General features: G+C 34.9%; 1 protein-coding gene across 2 annotated transcripts in view; it reads right to left on the bottom strand.

The window, feature by feature from the left end:
- Positions 1-18,178, bottom strand: part of CNTN5 (contactin 5) — a 1,339,954-nt gene that overhangs the window by 159,130 nt on the left and 1,162,646 nt on the right. For both annotated transcript variants that reach the window (XM_050758026.1, XM_050758027.1), the window contains exons 14-15: positions 7,507-7,634; positions 4,748-4,923 (exon numbers count right to left, since the gene is read on the bottom strand). In XM_050758026.1, coding sequence (XP_050613983.1) covers positions 4,748-4,923; positions 7,507-7,634 — 304 coding nt within the window. The remainder of the gene's footprint in view (positions 1-4,747; positions 4,924-7,506; positions 7,635-18,178) is intronic.

Here is an 18,178-nt window from a genome sequence, read left to right as displayed (position 1 = left end):
AGCTATTGTGTGTGTGTGCATGTGTGTGTGTGTGCCTAGACAGATATACATACACTATCTATCTATCTTAGCTCAGTGTTTGGCGCATAGGTGTTCAATTATTTATTTAGCTTTTCTCCACAATCATAAAATGTCACATTAATCTCTTTCCTTCCTAGTCTTCAACAAAATTTGACTGTGATTTTAAAAGTTAGTAATTGTTTTTATGGTCATATTTTTCTTGAATTGCTTAATGTCTTGCATTATCTTTATGTTTACTGAAGACTGGAATCAAACCTTCCTTTTATTTTTATTTCCCACAGTTTATAGACAAAGGCTGAACACATAAGTGGTCAATGAATATGGAGAGAGTTAGCTTTATAAAGGAGAGTGAACAAATGTGTAGTTTAAAAATCACATGATACTGAATCTTATTACCCCAATTTATGTGGCCTGGAAAAGTCTTATTCTTTAGTTTCCTCATTAAAAATGGGTTCAAAATTCCCATTCCGCCTTCCTACATGTATTGCTATAACCAGAGAACTGGGTAAATGTGAAGGACCATGCAGCTATATAGCACTTTGGCTCAGTTGCCTATTTGGTTGCAATTTATCAAGTTCACAATGAAAAGGGCAGTTCTTCTCTAGTGGACCATTCTGACGACAAATGCATGAGATATTTTTCTCTGTTAAAAAAGCAGCAAATTGCAGGCCACCATGATATTCAGTGTAACACTTCTTTATGCATTGTAAGGATAGAAACTTTCTTATCTCCTATATGAATAATTAGAGGATTTCAAGTCACTGGAAAACAGTGGCTCACCACAGTCCTCCATGAAGACTGTGGCTCTGGGGCCACATGGCAATGCTCAATAGCTCAGATGCTATTCAGACATCCCGAGAGGAATCAGAGGTTCTTGTAGACCTCTGACCAGCATAAACTCTCATGTCAAGACACAATAGTAAATGCTTTTATTTAGTTACAGGATGGTTATTTAAGGTCAACACTTACAATGATTATCTCCTTATTATAATCTGTACTTAACAGGTCTACACTGAATGTAAAATCCACAAACTAGTCAACCCCTGCTCCACACAGCTGTCAGAATTATCTTCCCAAAGCCAAATCTGAATCATGTGAATCCCTGTTGTGCTCAAAATACAAATCAAATTTTACAGCTCAGAAATCAGTGCCTTTGAGGCCTCTGCTGCTTTCCTTTAAACTTATTCAACAAATATTGATTTATTGTCTACTATACACCCTCACTGGTTCCTCACTGTTCCCAAAACACACACTAAGCTCTTCTGCCCTTCTGTGTTTGCCTGACCTGCTCACTCTGTCTGAAATGCAGTTTCTCCTGGGCACCTGGTGAAATCTTTCCCAGCCAGGTCCATTTCAAATACCAACCCCTTGTAACAGCTGTATGCACATAGTTCTCTGGTGTAGCTCTGTTATAGCAGATCACAGCCCATCCTGCAATTTCTACCCTTCAATGGAGCTCTCTTAGGTGTGAAGGGCTATGCCTTTTATTTTGGATCCCCATCCCCCAACAGCACTTTGCTTGTAGAATTAAAACGATTTAAAACTAGTTTATTATATTCAGTTTATTCATAAAATTTGCCAAAAACAAAAAGGATTTGAATGAATTGGATCAAATGTTTATGTACTAATTGATTGCTTCTCCCCTTTCAACGGTGACTTCAATAATGGATTCGCTCCAAATTAATCAAAATGCTGAATTGTAAAACATGGCCTAAGAGGGCAACATAAATAGTAGAAGCATTTTCATTATTCATATTTTAATTTAAACATAATTTTTAATTTAAAGCAATATTATTTTTTAGCCTGATATGATCATATGTTTATGTACCGTGTTGAAATGCAGTTCAAAGCAATCATCTATTTTAAAACATAACAATGTGCATTGTATATAGATGTATATGTATATAGATGTATACAATGTACATTGTATATAGATTGCATATGAAGGCTAGGTAAAATAATTGACTACAGCTTTATCTACAAACTAATGTCTGTGAATAAAAGATAACAGTACAACTAATTGAAAAATAGGGAACATCATTAAGTCATATTTTGGCATCTACAAGATACGAAATATTGTTATATCTTTTTCCCACTTGAGAGGTTTAGTTAGTTTATGTTACCTCATGCAGTGGTAATGTGTTTTTCTTCTGATTCATCCTCATTCACTCACCCACTGGCAGGGTTCTGTCCTAGGACAGTTAGCCTAGACAGTGCTCCAGTCATCAGCACACTCTATTTCTGCTTAAGTCCCTAAATCCCATTTTTATTTTTTTTACGCTGCTGGGATAGGTTAGACACCTTAGGAGATCTTTCAAGATTCTTCAATGACTCTTCTTGGAAACTCGGAGCAGGTCTTGAGTCACCCCTCTTGGCTCTCTTCTCAGCCCCATCCTGTCCCTCTGACTCCTAGAGTCTATCCTTGGTCTCACAAAAAGAAGGTATCCGCAAGCCCAGAAGACCTCTCAAATCTCCTTTCTTTATAACATTTTTATATGTTTTCTCCTAAAGCATTATTTTCCAGACATATTTTACATGGAGAAGGGCAGAAGGGAAATAGAATGTTGTTCTTTCCATTCTTTACCTTTTTATTGTCATACAATGGTATTTTCTCTGGTGTGTGTCCTTAAAGCCAGCCAAAACTCAGTGTTTGAAGTAACTGAGAGAAAGGTGATTGATAGATAATTTCTTATACACGCTATAGTTTTGAAGCTTCCATCTATTTTAAAGTACATATGCATACTAAAAGTATATTTTGGCTATGTACCTTAAAACTAAATGTTTTTCTCCCTTCTCAGTACCATAATTTGCTTTCTTCTTCTGTCTCAGAGTTTATTGTTACTGTCTCTAATCCAAAGCCTGATTTCAAATTGGGTTGTAATTATATGGGCTTGCATGGAATAAGGAGTCCATTTTGTGCTCTCTGGGGCAAGGAAAGCATATATACAAAGAAGAACACAGTAGATGTTCTTAACTGCTAACTTTATGGAAAAAAGGATTTATTGCCACAAATGAATGACATCAACCTAAATATATCTATGTCTAAGAGACAAAAACAATAATTCATGTAACTTCACCAGGTGCATTAATTTTTCTATTGGTATTTTAAAATAAAGAGGGGGATTACTTATAAGAAGGGGGCTATTTATTTTTGGACATATTTTTGCTTTATATATGTGATCACTCAAAATGGATGTTTGCAGACAATCCTAAGAAGATATTTTCTTACGGAATTTTTTATAAAAATGTGATATTTTAAAATTAAATTTTCTTGGTCCATTTTGCATCATCCATGTTACAAAATTTGTAGGAACAATATTGTAGGAAGGAATGATCAACCCAAGATAAAGGAAGAAGGAAAACCACAAAGCAGAGCAAAATGTGTTTAATTTAACACAATCTAAATATTTTACATATAACTTGGACATGAACAATTAAAATTAGCTCATTTAATGAGATGGTGAACAAGGTAGTTGGCAATTGTTTCTTATTTATATACTCTCTCCTATTGAAAGAAAGGAATAGTTTTGAAGAAAGTGGCTAATTTTTGTTACATTGGAAAATGCAACAAAGAGAGCTCATCTTTACTCTTCTAGTAATATACATTTACCAAATTCTAAAGTGAGAAGCTATCTTAGAAATTATCTAGTATAACTTTTTCACTTTATTTCTCCAGAAATTAATGCCCAGGCAAATCATGTGACTGGCTTTATGTTACACAGCTGATTAGAGATGAAGCTGGGACTCGATCCAGAGAATTCCTGACTTTGGATTTAGGGCTTTTTTTTTTTTTTCCCTTGTATCCCATAACCTTTAAAATAAAATCCAATTGAAAATGAGTTTACATACTTGGGCTCACTAGAGCTATGGTTTTCCAATGCTTCTCAAAGTGTTTAGGGACAAATCAACTGATAGTAATAAGTATGCAACAGCATTTTCAATCCAATTTGTAGGCAAAAATTGTATTTGGCTCCATCTCTTTAGCCGATATAGAAGGAAGATTCCAGCCAAAGTCTCTCTTTTTCCACCACCCCGGTTCCATCTGTCTTTCTCCTCCCTCTGTCATTATGTTACTCTATTACATTTTAGACAAGTCGATGGAGGGAAGGGGCCTCTTTTCACTTCTCTAGAGTTAAAGCACTGTGATGGTTCTGTAGGATTTGGTTCAAAAGATTTCCCACTGCATTTGGTTGATTGCCAAGTAGGTACACAGTATAAAAGAAGATATTAGGGAAAAAATGAGTATATCTTTGAATACTGACTTAAGGCTAATGTGCATTTATGACTATGAGTTGCGTGTTTTATCTTTATAAATGTGAGACATTAAAGAAATTCCAAAAATTACTGTTCTTGAGGAGAAGGACAGGCAGGCATTTTATTTGTTTATTGTATCATAATAACTGTTAATGATGCTTTAAATAATGCAATCGCCACTTTAACAACATAACTTTTAAGAAGTATTGTCAATATTAAATAAAAGTGGCAAAGAAACCAGATTTACATAATGAGGAATTCTCAGTTTTTTACTGGTGGTTTTAAAATAATTACGCATTACTTTCAGTTTGACATAACATAAAAAATGGAAGAAAGTGATTGTTTTTATCAAGCTGATTTCTGTCCTGTTTTTTTTTTTTTTCTTAGCATTTCATAGCTAAGCGAGGTCTTACATTTGATTCAACATTTCTAAAGTTATCATTACTAAAAGAAGAAAAGTGTATTCACTTACGGCCCTGATGCTTTCAAAATGTCCACCTTCTTCCTCAAAATCAATAGGCTGTCCTTTCAGAGTCCAGTAGAAAGTGACATCCAAACTAGCATCGTGAATTGCTTTGCAGTTAAGAACAATGCTTTCTCCCACTGTCAATTCTGTTCTTTTAGGAGTAAGTTCTATCCTTGTAGGTTCTATAGAAATAAAAATACATTAATTAACATAATTAACCTGTTGTGTTACCATATGTTATATTTTACGTTAAATAATTGAGAAAAGAAAAAATCTTTACAATACAGTTGCTGCAGATACATATACCTGATTTTTTACATCTTTAAATAAATAATTATTAAGTAAAATATTAGCTTTTGGATGCTAGGGCGTATTACCATGCTTTTGTAGGGGACACATGATTTAAGAGCCTCTATTCCTATTAAGAAGGTAACTTGGATTTTAAAAAGACAAGAGACTACCTAATTAGAAGCAGCATTTGACTTTATGGAAGGAGGAACATTAGAAAAAAAGAAGAGGTAGGCCGGGCGCGGTGGCTCAAGCCTGTAATCCCAGCACTTTGGGAGGCCGAGGCGGGTGGATCACGAGGTCAGGAGATCGGGACTATCCTGGCTAACATGGTGAAACCCCGTCTCTACTAAAAATACAAAAAACTAGCCGGGCGTGGTGGCGGGCGCCTGTAGTCTCAGCTACTTGGGAGGCTGAGGCGGGAGAATGGCGTGAACCCGGGAGGCGGAGCTTGCAGTGAGCCGAGATCACGCCACTGCACTCCAGCCTGGGAGACACAGCGAGACTCCGTCTCAAAAAAAAAAAAAAAAAAAAAAAAAAAAAAAAGAAAAAAAGAAGAGGCTGTAGCTTCTCTGACCACTTTCAAGGATCATTAAGTAAATGAAAGAATTTTTACAATAAAAATGTTTTATGTTTCAGAAAGAATTTAGGGAGGTTTCACTTCTTTAAAGATGAGAGGAGGCTACAGGGCAATAGAAAGCACCTTCCTGCAAATAACTATCTTAACAGAGATAAAAATATAATACTACAACGACACCACCTTGTATTTGCTTTACACTTGACAGGAAGCTTTTAGGAGTAGAAAAGTATTTCATAATCAGCAGAAGGTACCTCTTTTTGTACCTTTGCAGTATTGTAGATGGCTTAATTGAGATACAAAAAGAACAGTAGAAACGCTGAATGGAAATGTTTTTTGAGAAAACAATGTTTATGTTTAACTTCTTCATGATTCAGTTAAAATTTAAAAATAGACACATTTTTTTACTGGGTTTAGAGCAACTTTGAACAAATAAAGGTTAATACAGGCTTTACATTTAAGAGTTAAGTTAGTGTAGCTGATTACATTATAATGTGTTTTGAATATAGTAGAGAGGTGATGAAGATTAAGATTTTGGTTTTATTTTCTTTCCTAATTAGATTACTGGTCATAGATACAAGACAATTAACAGTGATTAACAATTGGCTTAATTAACAATTGGCTTAAATTTCCTATTCTAGGTCTATTTTTTGCAACAGTGCAGTCTGATGAAACACCACTCATAACCACTGATCAGATCCTTTAATGTTCCACATCCTTCTAAGCAGTCACTGAGAAAAAAGTGCAATTCTGGGACAGGAATGTCACTGTAAGTATTAACATTCTGGAAGTCAAATATTCCATATGGCATTCTAAGTTCTGGCCTCATCAGAGAAGACAGATAAATGCAGTACACTGTAGTTTAAATTTTGTGGGGATTGGAGTGTTCTGAGTAAATAATTAAACTCATGATTAAGAAAATAACATTTTTGTTGTTATATTAAAATTGTCTTTTTATCTAGTATTGCCTTATAAAATGGACCGACTAGCACACAGAAGGAATAAGAACTAAAGACTGCGTTTAAGTCCAGTAATGCATTGTATAAATGAAGGTATATTTTAAATTTTGTTCTTTTCATTCTTGATGTTCTCTCTTCTCAAATATCAAAGGACTGGTTATTTTAATTACATTTTTATTTTAAAGATAGAAAAAAATAATATTTTTATATTTTTATGGCCGGAGTGTGGTTTGCCATATGATATGCGCACAATGAAAACAGTTAAAGATACATTGGGAAAAACATCTGAAGGGAATGCCTAAGACAGATTTTGTATCACTAAACAATGACATAGAGCCTCAACAGAATATTCTAGGCTTGAAATCGAGCTCATTTTAGAACTAGAAAATGAATGGAAACACATAAGCAGTAATATTAATATTTCTTATATAAAATAAAGGCATATAAAATTTCATTGATACAGACATCAACAGCCAGCCCTGGAATGAGTTTATCTAATGCGAAGTCCTATACCAATGCTCCATCATATCCTCCTGCTGCTGCTCCTTTCTGCCCTAAATCCCTAGTTGAATTGATAATAGAGTAACATTACTGATTGATGCTAAAGTTATTCTTGGTAGAGGAAAAATGTTTTTATACTGTTGGCATACTTTTAAATTTTGAGATACTGACTAAAACTTCAGAAAGCTTGCCTCATTCTCTCAGAAATTTTATTCAAAGCAAAATAAAATTTCTGCCAATAAGAGGTTCCTTCCCTTTTGGTACCCTAAATGGTGGAAAGTAACAATTTGGCTGTTTTAGTTCTATGCTTGCAATGTATTTTATAAACAGGAGCATGCACACACTTAAGTCCAAAGATATATGCATTCATATTATATTTAGTCTCTTTCTGATAAGACCATGAGACTATGGCAGTAAAACATTTACCCGTGTTGTCTTACCTTTTACAGACAGCGAAGCTATAATTTCAGCGGAACCAAAGACATTTTCCCCTCGGCAAACGTACTTTCCCTCATCTGATTTAGAAGCATTTAGGATCCGTAGACTCCCGTCTGGAAGAATAGCTATTCTGAAAATTATTTTAAAAAAGTTTTTTTTTTTTTCTGTTTTACTGCAATCAGCTAAATATTAAGAACCAATGATGAAGTCTAAAACCATTTCTAGGGTGATAATAAATAAGATAAAGCATCACTGTGAAAATAGGCAGTGATAGTAGAAATATTTTGCTTTTCAAGAAGTATAATAAACTTACTTAAATCTTCTTATATTCAAAAAGGTTAAGGAGTTACAAGATATTTTTCTTTTGACATTTTTTTGACAGTTAATTTTAAAACTTGCAGAAAGGGTGACCCTGAGTTTGGTTATTAGAACTTGTTACTACAATATCACCCAGTGATATTTTAATATTAAGCTTGGATGTTTCACCTAAAACCAAGAGTGACCTCAAAAGTCAAATATATATATATAAAAAAAAAAGCATAAAAACATAGAGGAGGACAACTACAGAACACAAAATTAATTGTATACAGCCAAGAGATGATTTATGGCAGTTCTGTGTTGTCACCAGAGTAGCAAGAGTATGGGCTGCTTACACTGCACTTTTTAAACATAAGAATATTATATCTAAGTTTGCATTTGGGCTCTTTCAAGACCTTTGTTAAAACTGGACCTTCACTTTCATATGAAGGTGAGAAATTAAAGCATTATTAAAAATTTTTAGAAGTTCAGTGAAAATAAGGCTGACATTTGGAATTACCCTAGTCTCCTATGTATTCATCATTCCAGGATTATACAGATTTCAAATTTAATTAGTACTTTTGTCCTTTTCTCCCGTCTATGCTCCAGAAACATAACCTATTATTTCACCAGTGCATCGACCTACTCCAGCAACCTGAAACATAATAGACACGGCTGTTGTGGTTTTAGTCAATATGCCACTAGCTTTGGGTAAGAACCAGTAGCCCTTGTGAACTTAAAAATCCTAAAATTGGATCCTCCTAATTCTAAGAAGGACAATTTTTTCAATGGAAATGTGATAATATTAAACTATTTAAGATTTAGAAATAATGACCTAATGTTTAGTCAACATTCTTTGTGTTATTTTAAAATGTGTTTTCAAATTTGCCAGCTAACCAGAGCTCATGGTTATTTACAGCATTGAACTTCATAACAATCGATACTAGATTTTAGGCTGCTGAGAAAAACTGTCCATGAAATTATACTTACATATTTTCATTAATAAATATATCAGTTTGAAAATATCATATGGTTTCCAGTATGGATCAAACTTGATTTATGATGTGTAAGAAGGAAGACAAATTTAGAAAAAAGCCAAACTAGAAATGCTGAATTTCATTTTGTCGTTTAAGTCTAGGAGAGATGCTAGCTTAAAATATTTGAAATACACAATGCCCCTTAAGAGTAATGTAATGCGTTTAAGATTGTCGATGAAAAGTTCTATTCATTATATAGCATTCATTTGCTGTGAAAATGAAATGAAATTTATTCCATTTCAACCCCAAAGGTGCCTATGCTACAAAACAATGTATTAGAAAGCAAAAATTATACTTTTTGTAAACAAACAAGCATCCTCTTGTAAGAATTACAGATGGTTGACATTTATTTAACTTACTATAATTTATGCTGATTGTTAATATCTTGAAAATATGTGGATTTTACTGACTGGAGTGAATTCTAATCTAGCAGGTAAGAAGTTTGGCTTAAAAGTTTACTTCCTTTAAAGAAATAAATGTATCACAGACACTGTGTTACAGTTTTTGATTTAAGATGAGTGCTGTCTTACTGACAGGAGGCAACATTTACATAAACTATTAAAGATCGTTCATGAATGCCCTGTACTTTAGGCCCCTGATCCATTTGGGGATGCAGGATTTTGTGTACCACAACTTTTTTTTTTATTTTATAATTTTAACTTTTATTTTAGATCTAGGGGATACATGTGCAGGTTTGTTACCTGGGTGGGTATATGATCCTGTCACCCAGGGTAAAGCACAGTACCCAATAGTTAGTTTTTCCTTTAGTAGTCCTCAGTTTTTATTGTCGCCATTTTAATGTCCATGAGTTCGCATTGTTTACCTCGCACTTAAGCGTGAGAACATGTGGTATTTGGTTTTCTGTTTCCGTGTTAATTAGCTTTGGATAATGGCCTCCAGTTGCATCCATGTTGTTGCAAAGGACATGTTCTCGTTCATTTTTATGGCTGGCTAGTATTCCACAGTGTATATGTACCACATTTTCTTTATATAATCCACCATTGATGGGTACATGGGTTGACTCGATGTCTTCGTTATTGTGAATAGTACTACAATGAACATATGAGTGAATGTTTCGTTTTGGTAGAACTATTTATTTTCTTTTGGATATATAGCCAGTAATGGGATTGCTCAGTTGAATGGCAGTTTAAATTCTTTGAGGAATCTCCAAACTGCTTTCCATAGTGGCTGAACTAGTTTACATTCCCACCAACAGTATGTAAACATTCCCTCTTCTCCACAGCCTTACCAGTATCTGTTGTTTTTGTCTTTTTAATAATAGCCATTTTCACTGGTGTGAGATGGTGTCTCATTATGGCTTTGATTTGCAGTTCTCCGATGATTAGTAATGTGGATCATTTTTTCATATGTTTGTTGACTTCTTGTCTGTTTTGTTACTGTTGTTGTTTTTTTTGTTACTGTTGTTGTTTTAAGACAGAATCTCACTCTGTCGCCCAAGCTGGATGGAGTACAGTGGTGTAATCACAGCTCACTGCAGCCTCAACCTCCAGGGGGTACAAGGGATCCTCCTGCCTCAGGTCTCTCCTTGCCCTCTGTGGCCTGCTATGCCTGGCTAATTTTTGTATTTTTTATAGAGGTATAGTTTCACCATGTTGGCCAGTCTGGTCTTGAACTCCTGGCCTCAAGTGATTTGCTCACCTTGGCCTCCCAAAGTGCTGAGATTACAGGAGTGAGCCACTGCACCTGGCTGGTCTCTTATATGTCTTCCTGTGAGAAGTGCCTGTTCATGTGTTTTGCTCTTTTAATGGTGGTGTTTTTCAGTTGTTCAATTGTTCATGTTCCTCATAGATTCTGGATATTAGACCTTTGTCGTGTGCATAGTTTGAGAATATTTTCTCCCATTCTGCAGACTATTTACTACACTGATAGTTTCTTCTACTCTGTAGAAGCTCTTTAGTTTAATTAGGTCACACTTGTCAATGTTTTTTTTTGTTGTGGTTGCAATAGCTTTTGAAGACTTAATCACAAATGTCCCAAGGCCAATGTCCAGAATGGTGTTTCCTATTTTTTCTTTTAGGATTCTTATACTTTGAGATCTTACATTTACATTTTTAATCCATTTTTAATTATTGTATATGATGAGAGGTAGGGGTCCAGTTTCATTCTTTTGCAAATGACTTGTCAGCTATCCCAACACCATTCATTGACTAAGAAGTCCTTTTTTCATTACTTATTTTTGTCAGCTTTGGTAAGATGACTGTAGGTATGCAGCTTTATTTCTGGTTTCTCTATTCAGTTCCATTGGTCTATGTGCCTGTTTTTGTACTACTACCATGCTGTTTTAGTTACTGTAACCTTATACTATAGTTTGAAGCCCTGTAATATGATGTCTCCAGCTTTGTACTTTCTGCTTAGAATTGCTTTGCTTATTTGGGCTGTTTTATGGTGTCATATGAATTTTAGAATAGGTTTTTCTAGTTCTATAAAAAAAAAAAATTGGCAGCTTGATAGGAATAGCATTGAATCTGTAGATTGTTTTGGGCAGTATGGCCATTTTAATAATGCTGATTTTTCCAGCTTTGCTGACAATATGATTCTATACCTAGAAAACCTTAAAGACTGCCAAATGGCTCCTGGAACTGATAAACAACTTCATTAAAGTTACAGGATACAAAATTGATGTACAAAACTCAATATCATTTCTATACACAACAAGCAAGAGTGAAATGAAGAACATAGTCCCATTTATAATAACTGCAAAAAATTAAAATACCTAGGACTATATGTAACTAAGGAGGTGACAGATCTGTATGAGGAGAACTATAAAACACTGCTGAAAGAGGTGATAGAAGACACACACAAATGGAAAAAACAGTCCACAATGTTTTTTGTCTGTTAAGTGGTAGTGTCATTTCTCCAAAATTCTGTCTACTGAATCAAATTGCAAATGCTTAACAACTGAGCTTATTTTTTTTTTAACTTCACAAAAATACAGATTAGATAATGTGATTTACATTACAATATCTGGTTATTGCACACATAATTACTTATATGATTTAATATTGAATTAATACTTCCTTACAATACAGGCCCTTTGTCTTCACTCCTCTGCTGTTACCATGTGGCTCTTACATTACAGAATTTTCATATATGGGGATTAATTCTGCTCAGACATTCTTTGACTTGAAGAAAGGGAGTGAAGGGAGAAGTGAGGTGAAGGTTTTTAGGGGCTGGGAGAGATTTTGGAAATTTAAATCAGCATTCTTGCATTCAGGATCAAGTCACACTTATGTCCTGGTCTCTAGATTTCTCCATAAGTTTCTGTATAGCCCTGGAGATGTCTTGCTTCTCACCTTGCACCTAGTTACGCAATCTCTGCTTTGTGAATCTGTCCAGTAGCCCAGTTCATGTAGGATATCATTGTGATTACCCCTATCTTGCAAGAATTTATTATTGACTTCTTGTTGCCTATCTTGATTTCGGGGCCATTTTCTGGATCCTGTATTTGTTATTTCATTTTATTTTTATTTATTTTTGAGACAAAGTCGTGCTCTGTCACCTAGGTTGGAATGCAGTGGTATAATCATGGCTCAGTGCAGCCTCAACCTCCTGGGATCAAGCAATTCTCCCCCCTCAGCCTCCTGAGTAGCTGGGACTACAGGCATGCACCACCATGCCTGGCTAATTTTTGTATTTAGTTACTTATTTATTTGTAGAGATGGACTTTGCCATGTTGCCCATGATGGGCTCAAACAGTGTACCTCTTGGCATCCCAAAGCGCTGGGATTACAGGCGTGAGCCACCACACCCAGCCTGGACCCTCCATATCTATGTTTGGCTTACTGTCAGATACTACACAACTTAGTTTAAACCTTTACAAATAGACTGCTTGCCTGGAAGTACCATCTATTTACCCATTGCGATATTATTTAGTGATCTCTGATTTCTAGATTGCATTAACAACAGAAATTTCTTTCTTTACAATTCTGGAGACTGGACAGTCCAAAATCAGGCGTAAGAATGGTTGGGTTTGGGTAAGGGCTGTCTTCCTGGCTTACAGATTGCTGCCTTCTCACTGTGTGCTCACGTGGCCTTTCCTCAGTGCGTATGTGTGGCAGAGAGAGACAGAGAGAGGTTTATCTTCCTTTTCTAAAACATCACCAGTTCTATGGATTGGGAGCCTATCCTTATGAACACAATTAACTTTAATTACTTCTTAAAAGCCCTACCTCAAATACAGTTACATTGAGGGTTAGGGCTTCAACATATGCATTTTGGAAGGACACAGTTCAGTCCATAGCATGTCCTTCCTCTCCTTCCACAAATTCAATAATTTTTCCCCTTAATGTGTTGTGTACTTGTAGGAAGCCAGGAAATAAATACTAAGACCTCACTCCTCTTTATCACTTTCACTGCCCCATTCCCAGGGACAATGGAGCCCAATGATGTATTTCTTAGGGGTCAGTCTCTTGGGGCATGGTGAGAGTACTGAAGGGTAGAGAATGAATCTGGAGAGAAGAATGGAGGATAACTGATCAGAGTGTGTCACAATAGTTGCAAAAAGCTAGAAATGAATTCTTAGACTTAAGATAGTTGAGAGAGTAGAACTTAGCCAGTAAAACTTCATTTACAGATCAAAGAACAAACCCCCCAAAAGTTAAAATGACTCGTTTAAGCCCATGACTTATTTATAAGTCAATTTTCACACTGCTATAGACATACCTGAGACTGGGTAATTTATGAAGTTTAATTGACTCACAGTTCTTCATGAATGGGGAGGCCTCAGGAAACTTATAATCATGGAGAAAAGGGAAGCAAACATGTCCTTCTTCACATGGTGGCAGGAGAGAGAGAGCCAGGGTGGGAAGAGCCCCATATGAAACCATCAGTTCTCATGAGAACTCACTACTAATCTGGAGAACGACATGGGGGAACCACCCCTGTGATACAATCACCTCCCACCGGGTCCCTCCTTCAGCATGTAGGGATTATAATACTAGATGAGATTTAGGTGGGGATACAGAGCCATACTGTATCAACTTATTAATAAGAAATATAATTTATAAATGATTCCTATGTATCATATGTAAACACTTTAGAAAATAGAAAAGTAATAGTTTTCCATTGCTGCATAACAAATAGCTATTAATGAACTAAACATTCATTTATTCTTTTGGTTAGAAGTCTGGGTGGATGGGCTTAATTGGATTTTCTGCTAACAGTCTCAAAATGTGTTGGCCAGATTGGGCTCCTCTCTGGACACTCAGGAGAGGAAGCTGCTTCCAAGCTCATTCCTGTTGGCAGAATTTGTCTTGTATGTGTCCCTGTTCCCTTGCTGTCTGTCAGCTGGGTGCGCTTTCAGCTTCTGGAAGGCACCTACATTCCTTGGCATACATCCTCTTTCACCAGATTAGATTTCTTTTTGGTATCATATCAGGGTGGATATGATATCATAGAATCATTAATTAATCATTAAATAAGACCTTATGTTTTAAAGCAGGATAGGGCTGTGTTCAAATGACTGACACTGACTACTCTAGGTGTGATCTTAAGCAAAGTTTCTTAATTTCCTTCCTAAAGGTAAAACTGTCATAATATCTAACTAGTTCTTTAAAAGTATTGACTAGATAATATATGTATGTGTAGTGGTGTGTGATATACATTAAATTTTTCTAAAAATATAAGTGAAATGTGTGATAAATGTTAAAAAGGAAATTGTAGAGAGTTCCAGGAAATAACACATAAACGTCAGCTATTTACAGAAGTAATTAAGTCTTTTCTCAAGGAGTAATATTTGAGCTGAGAACTGAAGGGTGATTGATTTGAGCTTATCATTCAGTGTGGGAAAGCAGGGGGAACTGCATTTGCAAAGATCCTGAGGTCAGAAGGATCACGAAACCTTGAAGAAATGGCCAATCATGATGGCAACAGAGAGATGGTCAGAGAGGGGCAAAAGATGAGGCTGGAGGTAGGTAAGCGGGAGACCCTGTAGAACCTTGTATCCTATGAAAATCATTTGTCGTTAATTTTAAGGGCAATGGGAAGCTACCAAAAATTTTAAACTTTATTGAGATATTATGGGCATATAATAAGTGCGCATGTTTAAAGAGTATGCTTTGAAAAGTTTTCATGTATGGATGTAGTCATAAAACCATTACCATAGTAAAGATAATAAACATATGCATCACCCTCAGAAGAATCCCTGTGTTCCCTTGCATTCCTCCAGCCCCTCTCACCCCGTCTTTGTCCTAGGCAACTACTTATCTATTTTCCATCACTATAAGTTAGTTTGCATTTTTCTAGAATTTTATATAAATAGAATAATACATTATATAGTTTTACTCTAGTTTATTTCACTTGGCATAATTAAATTGAGATTCACCCTTGGGGCTCCAATTATTAGTAATTCATTTCCTTTTATTGCTGAGTAGTATTCCATTGTGTGTATATACCATAATTTGTTTATCCATTTACCTGTTGATGGATGTTTGGGTTGCTCTCAGCTTAGGGCTATAAAAAATAAAGATACCATGAACATTTGTGCACAAGTCTTCTATGGATATATGCTTTCATTTCTTTGGGGTAAATATTTAAGATTGCAATGACTAGATCAACTTCTTTATGCTTATGTTTACTTTTTTAAGAAGTTGGCATAATCTTTCCAAGTGGTTGTACCACTTTACATTCCTACCAGTAGTGTATGAGAGCTCTTGCACTTCATACGGTCAGTCTATTTTATTTTAGCTATCAAAACATGTAGGTAGTAGAATCCATTGTGGCTTTAGGTTGCATTTCCCTAATGATGAATGATCTTGAGCAATTTTTCATGTGTTCATTTTTCATCTGCATATTCTCTTTGGTGAGCGAATTGTTCAACTATTTACCCATTTTTATCAATTTATTCATTACATTTCAAGATTTAGAGTTCTTTTACAGTGTATAAATAACTTATTTTTTAGGTATGAAACATGCAACTATTTTCTACCAGTCTGCAGAATTTCTCAATGTTTTTCCAAAAACAAAAACCGAATTTCTGAATGTTTTTCCAAAAGTTCCTAATGTTGAAGTTTAATTTATCAATTTTATTTTATGTATTATGCTTTTGTTTTATTCAGAAATCTTTACCTAACCTAAGGTCATAGAGATTTCTGTTTTTCTTTTCCTGGAAATGTTATAGTTTTAAATTTGATGTTTATGTCTGTGATACACTTTGAGTTACTTTTTGTTTGTGGTATGAAGTAGAATCTTACTATTTATTTATTTTGCAAATGGTTATTCAATTGCATCATACTTTGATTTTGAAATGATGATCTATGATCTGAATGTTTGTGTCCCCCTCAAATTCATATGATGAGCCTGTAATTCCCAATGTGATGATATTTAGAGATGGAGTCTTTGGATGGTAATAAGGTCATAAGGATTAATGTTATTATAAGAAGAGACATGAAAAAGATTGTTTTCTGTCTCTTGCTACTCTCTGACAAGTGAGGACACAGAAAGAAGATAGCCATTTGCAAACCAAAAAGAGGGCCTTCACTAGAAACTAACCATCTTAGCATCGTGATCCTGGACTTCGCAGCCTCCGGAACTATGAGAAATAAATATGTAAGCACTCAGGCTACAGGAATTTGTTACAGCAGCCCAAACTAAAACACTGTCTTTTCCCACAGACTTTACATCACTGTAAAAAATCAATTGGCATATATATGTAGGTCAAATTCTTGATTCTCTGTTCTGCTGCATTGATTTATCTGTCTTTATGACAAACCCACAGCATTTTGAATACTATAGCATAAGGACCTCTCTTGAAGTTGCATAGATTGAGTGCTTTTACTTTACTCTTCCGTTTCAAATTGTTTTGGCTGTTCTGTGTCCCTTGCATTTCCAAATGAATTGAAGAATTAGGTTGTCAATTTCTAAAAGGCATGCTGAGATTTTGATTGGAACTTCAGTGAATATATTTGCAGAAAAATTTACATCTTAATATTGAGTCATGTAACTCATGAAGAAGACATATCTCCATTTATTTAGGTCTTCAATTTCTCTAAGCAATGTTTTATAGTTTACCGTCTATAGGTCTCAGACATCTTTTTAAAGGTTTATATCTATATTTTTGGTGCTTTTGTAAAGTATTTACTTAATAAATGAACATTTTGGAGACAATTGTAAGGTCACATGCAGTTTTAAGAAATAAAACAGATTCCTTCTATGCTTTCCTCAGTATTCTCCAATGATAATATTTTGCAAAATTAATTGATGTTTTTATACCCGTTCATCTTAATTTAGAGTTTTTCCAGTTTGACTTACTCATTTGTGTATGTGTACATTTTAAGTTTTATACAATATTTATCACCACTTTGGATTTGTGTATCTACCACCACAATCAAAATATTGAACATTTCTAACCCAACAATTCTTTATTTTCCTTTTTATAACCACACTCATTTTCATCCCACATACTCACCCCACGATTTGCTTCCTAATTCCTGGCAACTGCTGTTTTCTCTCCATTTATAATATTATTTTTCCATTTCAAAAAAATCTTAAAGATTAGTGGAATCTAACAGTATGTAACTTTTGGGGATTGGTTTTTTTCAATCAGTTTAATTTCCTTCCTGGAGGCTCATCCAAATTGTTGCTTGTATCAGTAGTTATCTCCTTTGCTGAGTAGTGATCCATGGTATGGATGTACCATACTTTCCTTAACCATTCAGCTATTGAACAACATCTGGGCAGGTTCTACTTTTTTATAATTACAAACAAAATTGCTATGGGCATTAACATACAGTTATTTATGTGAACATAAGTTTTAATTTCTCTGGGGAAAATGCCCAAGAGTATAATATCTGGGTCATATGGTAACTGCATATATAGTTTCGTAAGAAACAGCCAAAATGTTTTTCAAGGTGGCTGTATCATTTAACATTCATACTAGCAATGTATGAATGATCCACTTTGTATACACATCTTCACTGGTTAGCATTGGGTGGTGTTTTAGTTGTTTTGTCTTCTGATTGTAGTGATGTTGAACATATTTTTCTGTGCTTATCTTCTGTCTATATATCCTCTTTGGTGAACTGTCTCTTCATATCTTCTGCTCATTTTCTAACTGGATTGTTTATTTTTACTTTCCTGATAAGTGTTGAGAGTACTTTATATATTCTAGATACCAGTTCTTTGTTGGATACGTGATTTGAAAGCATTTTCTGCCAGTCCATAGCCTGACCTTTTATCCTTTTTACTTGAGCTTTCACAGAGCAAGAGTTCTTAATTTTGATGAGTACCAATCTATCAACTTTCCTTTTATAGATTCTACTTTTGGAATCATATCTGCCAATTCTTTGTTTAGCCTTAGTTCATTATGCTTTCCTTGTATATA

Source organism: Macaca thibetana, chromosome 14, assembly GCF_024542745.1.
Source record: "Macaca thibetana thibetana isolate TM-01 chromosome 14, ASM2454274v1, whole genome shotgun sequence".
NCBI lineage: Eukaryota > Metazoa > Chordata > Mammalia > Primates > Cercopithecidae > Macaca > Macaca thibetana.
The sequence above is the reverse complement of the archived record's forward strand: the minus strand, read 5'-3'. Positions and strand labels throughout refer to the sequence as shown.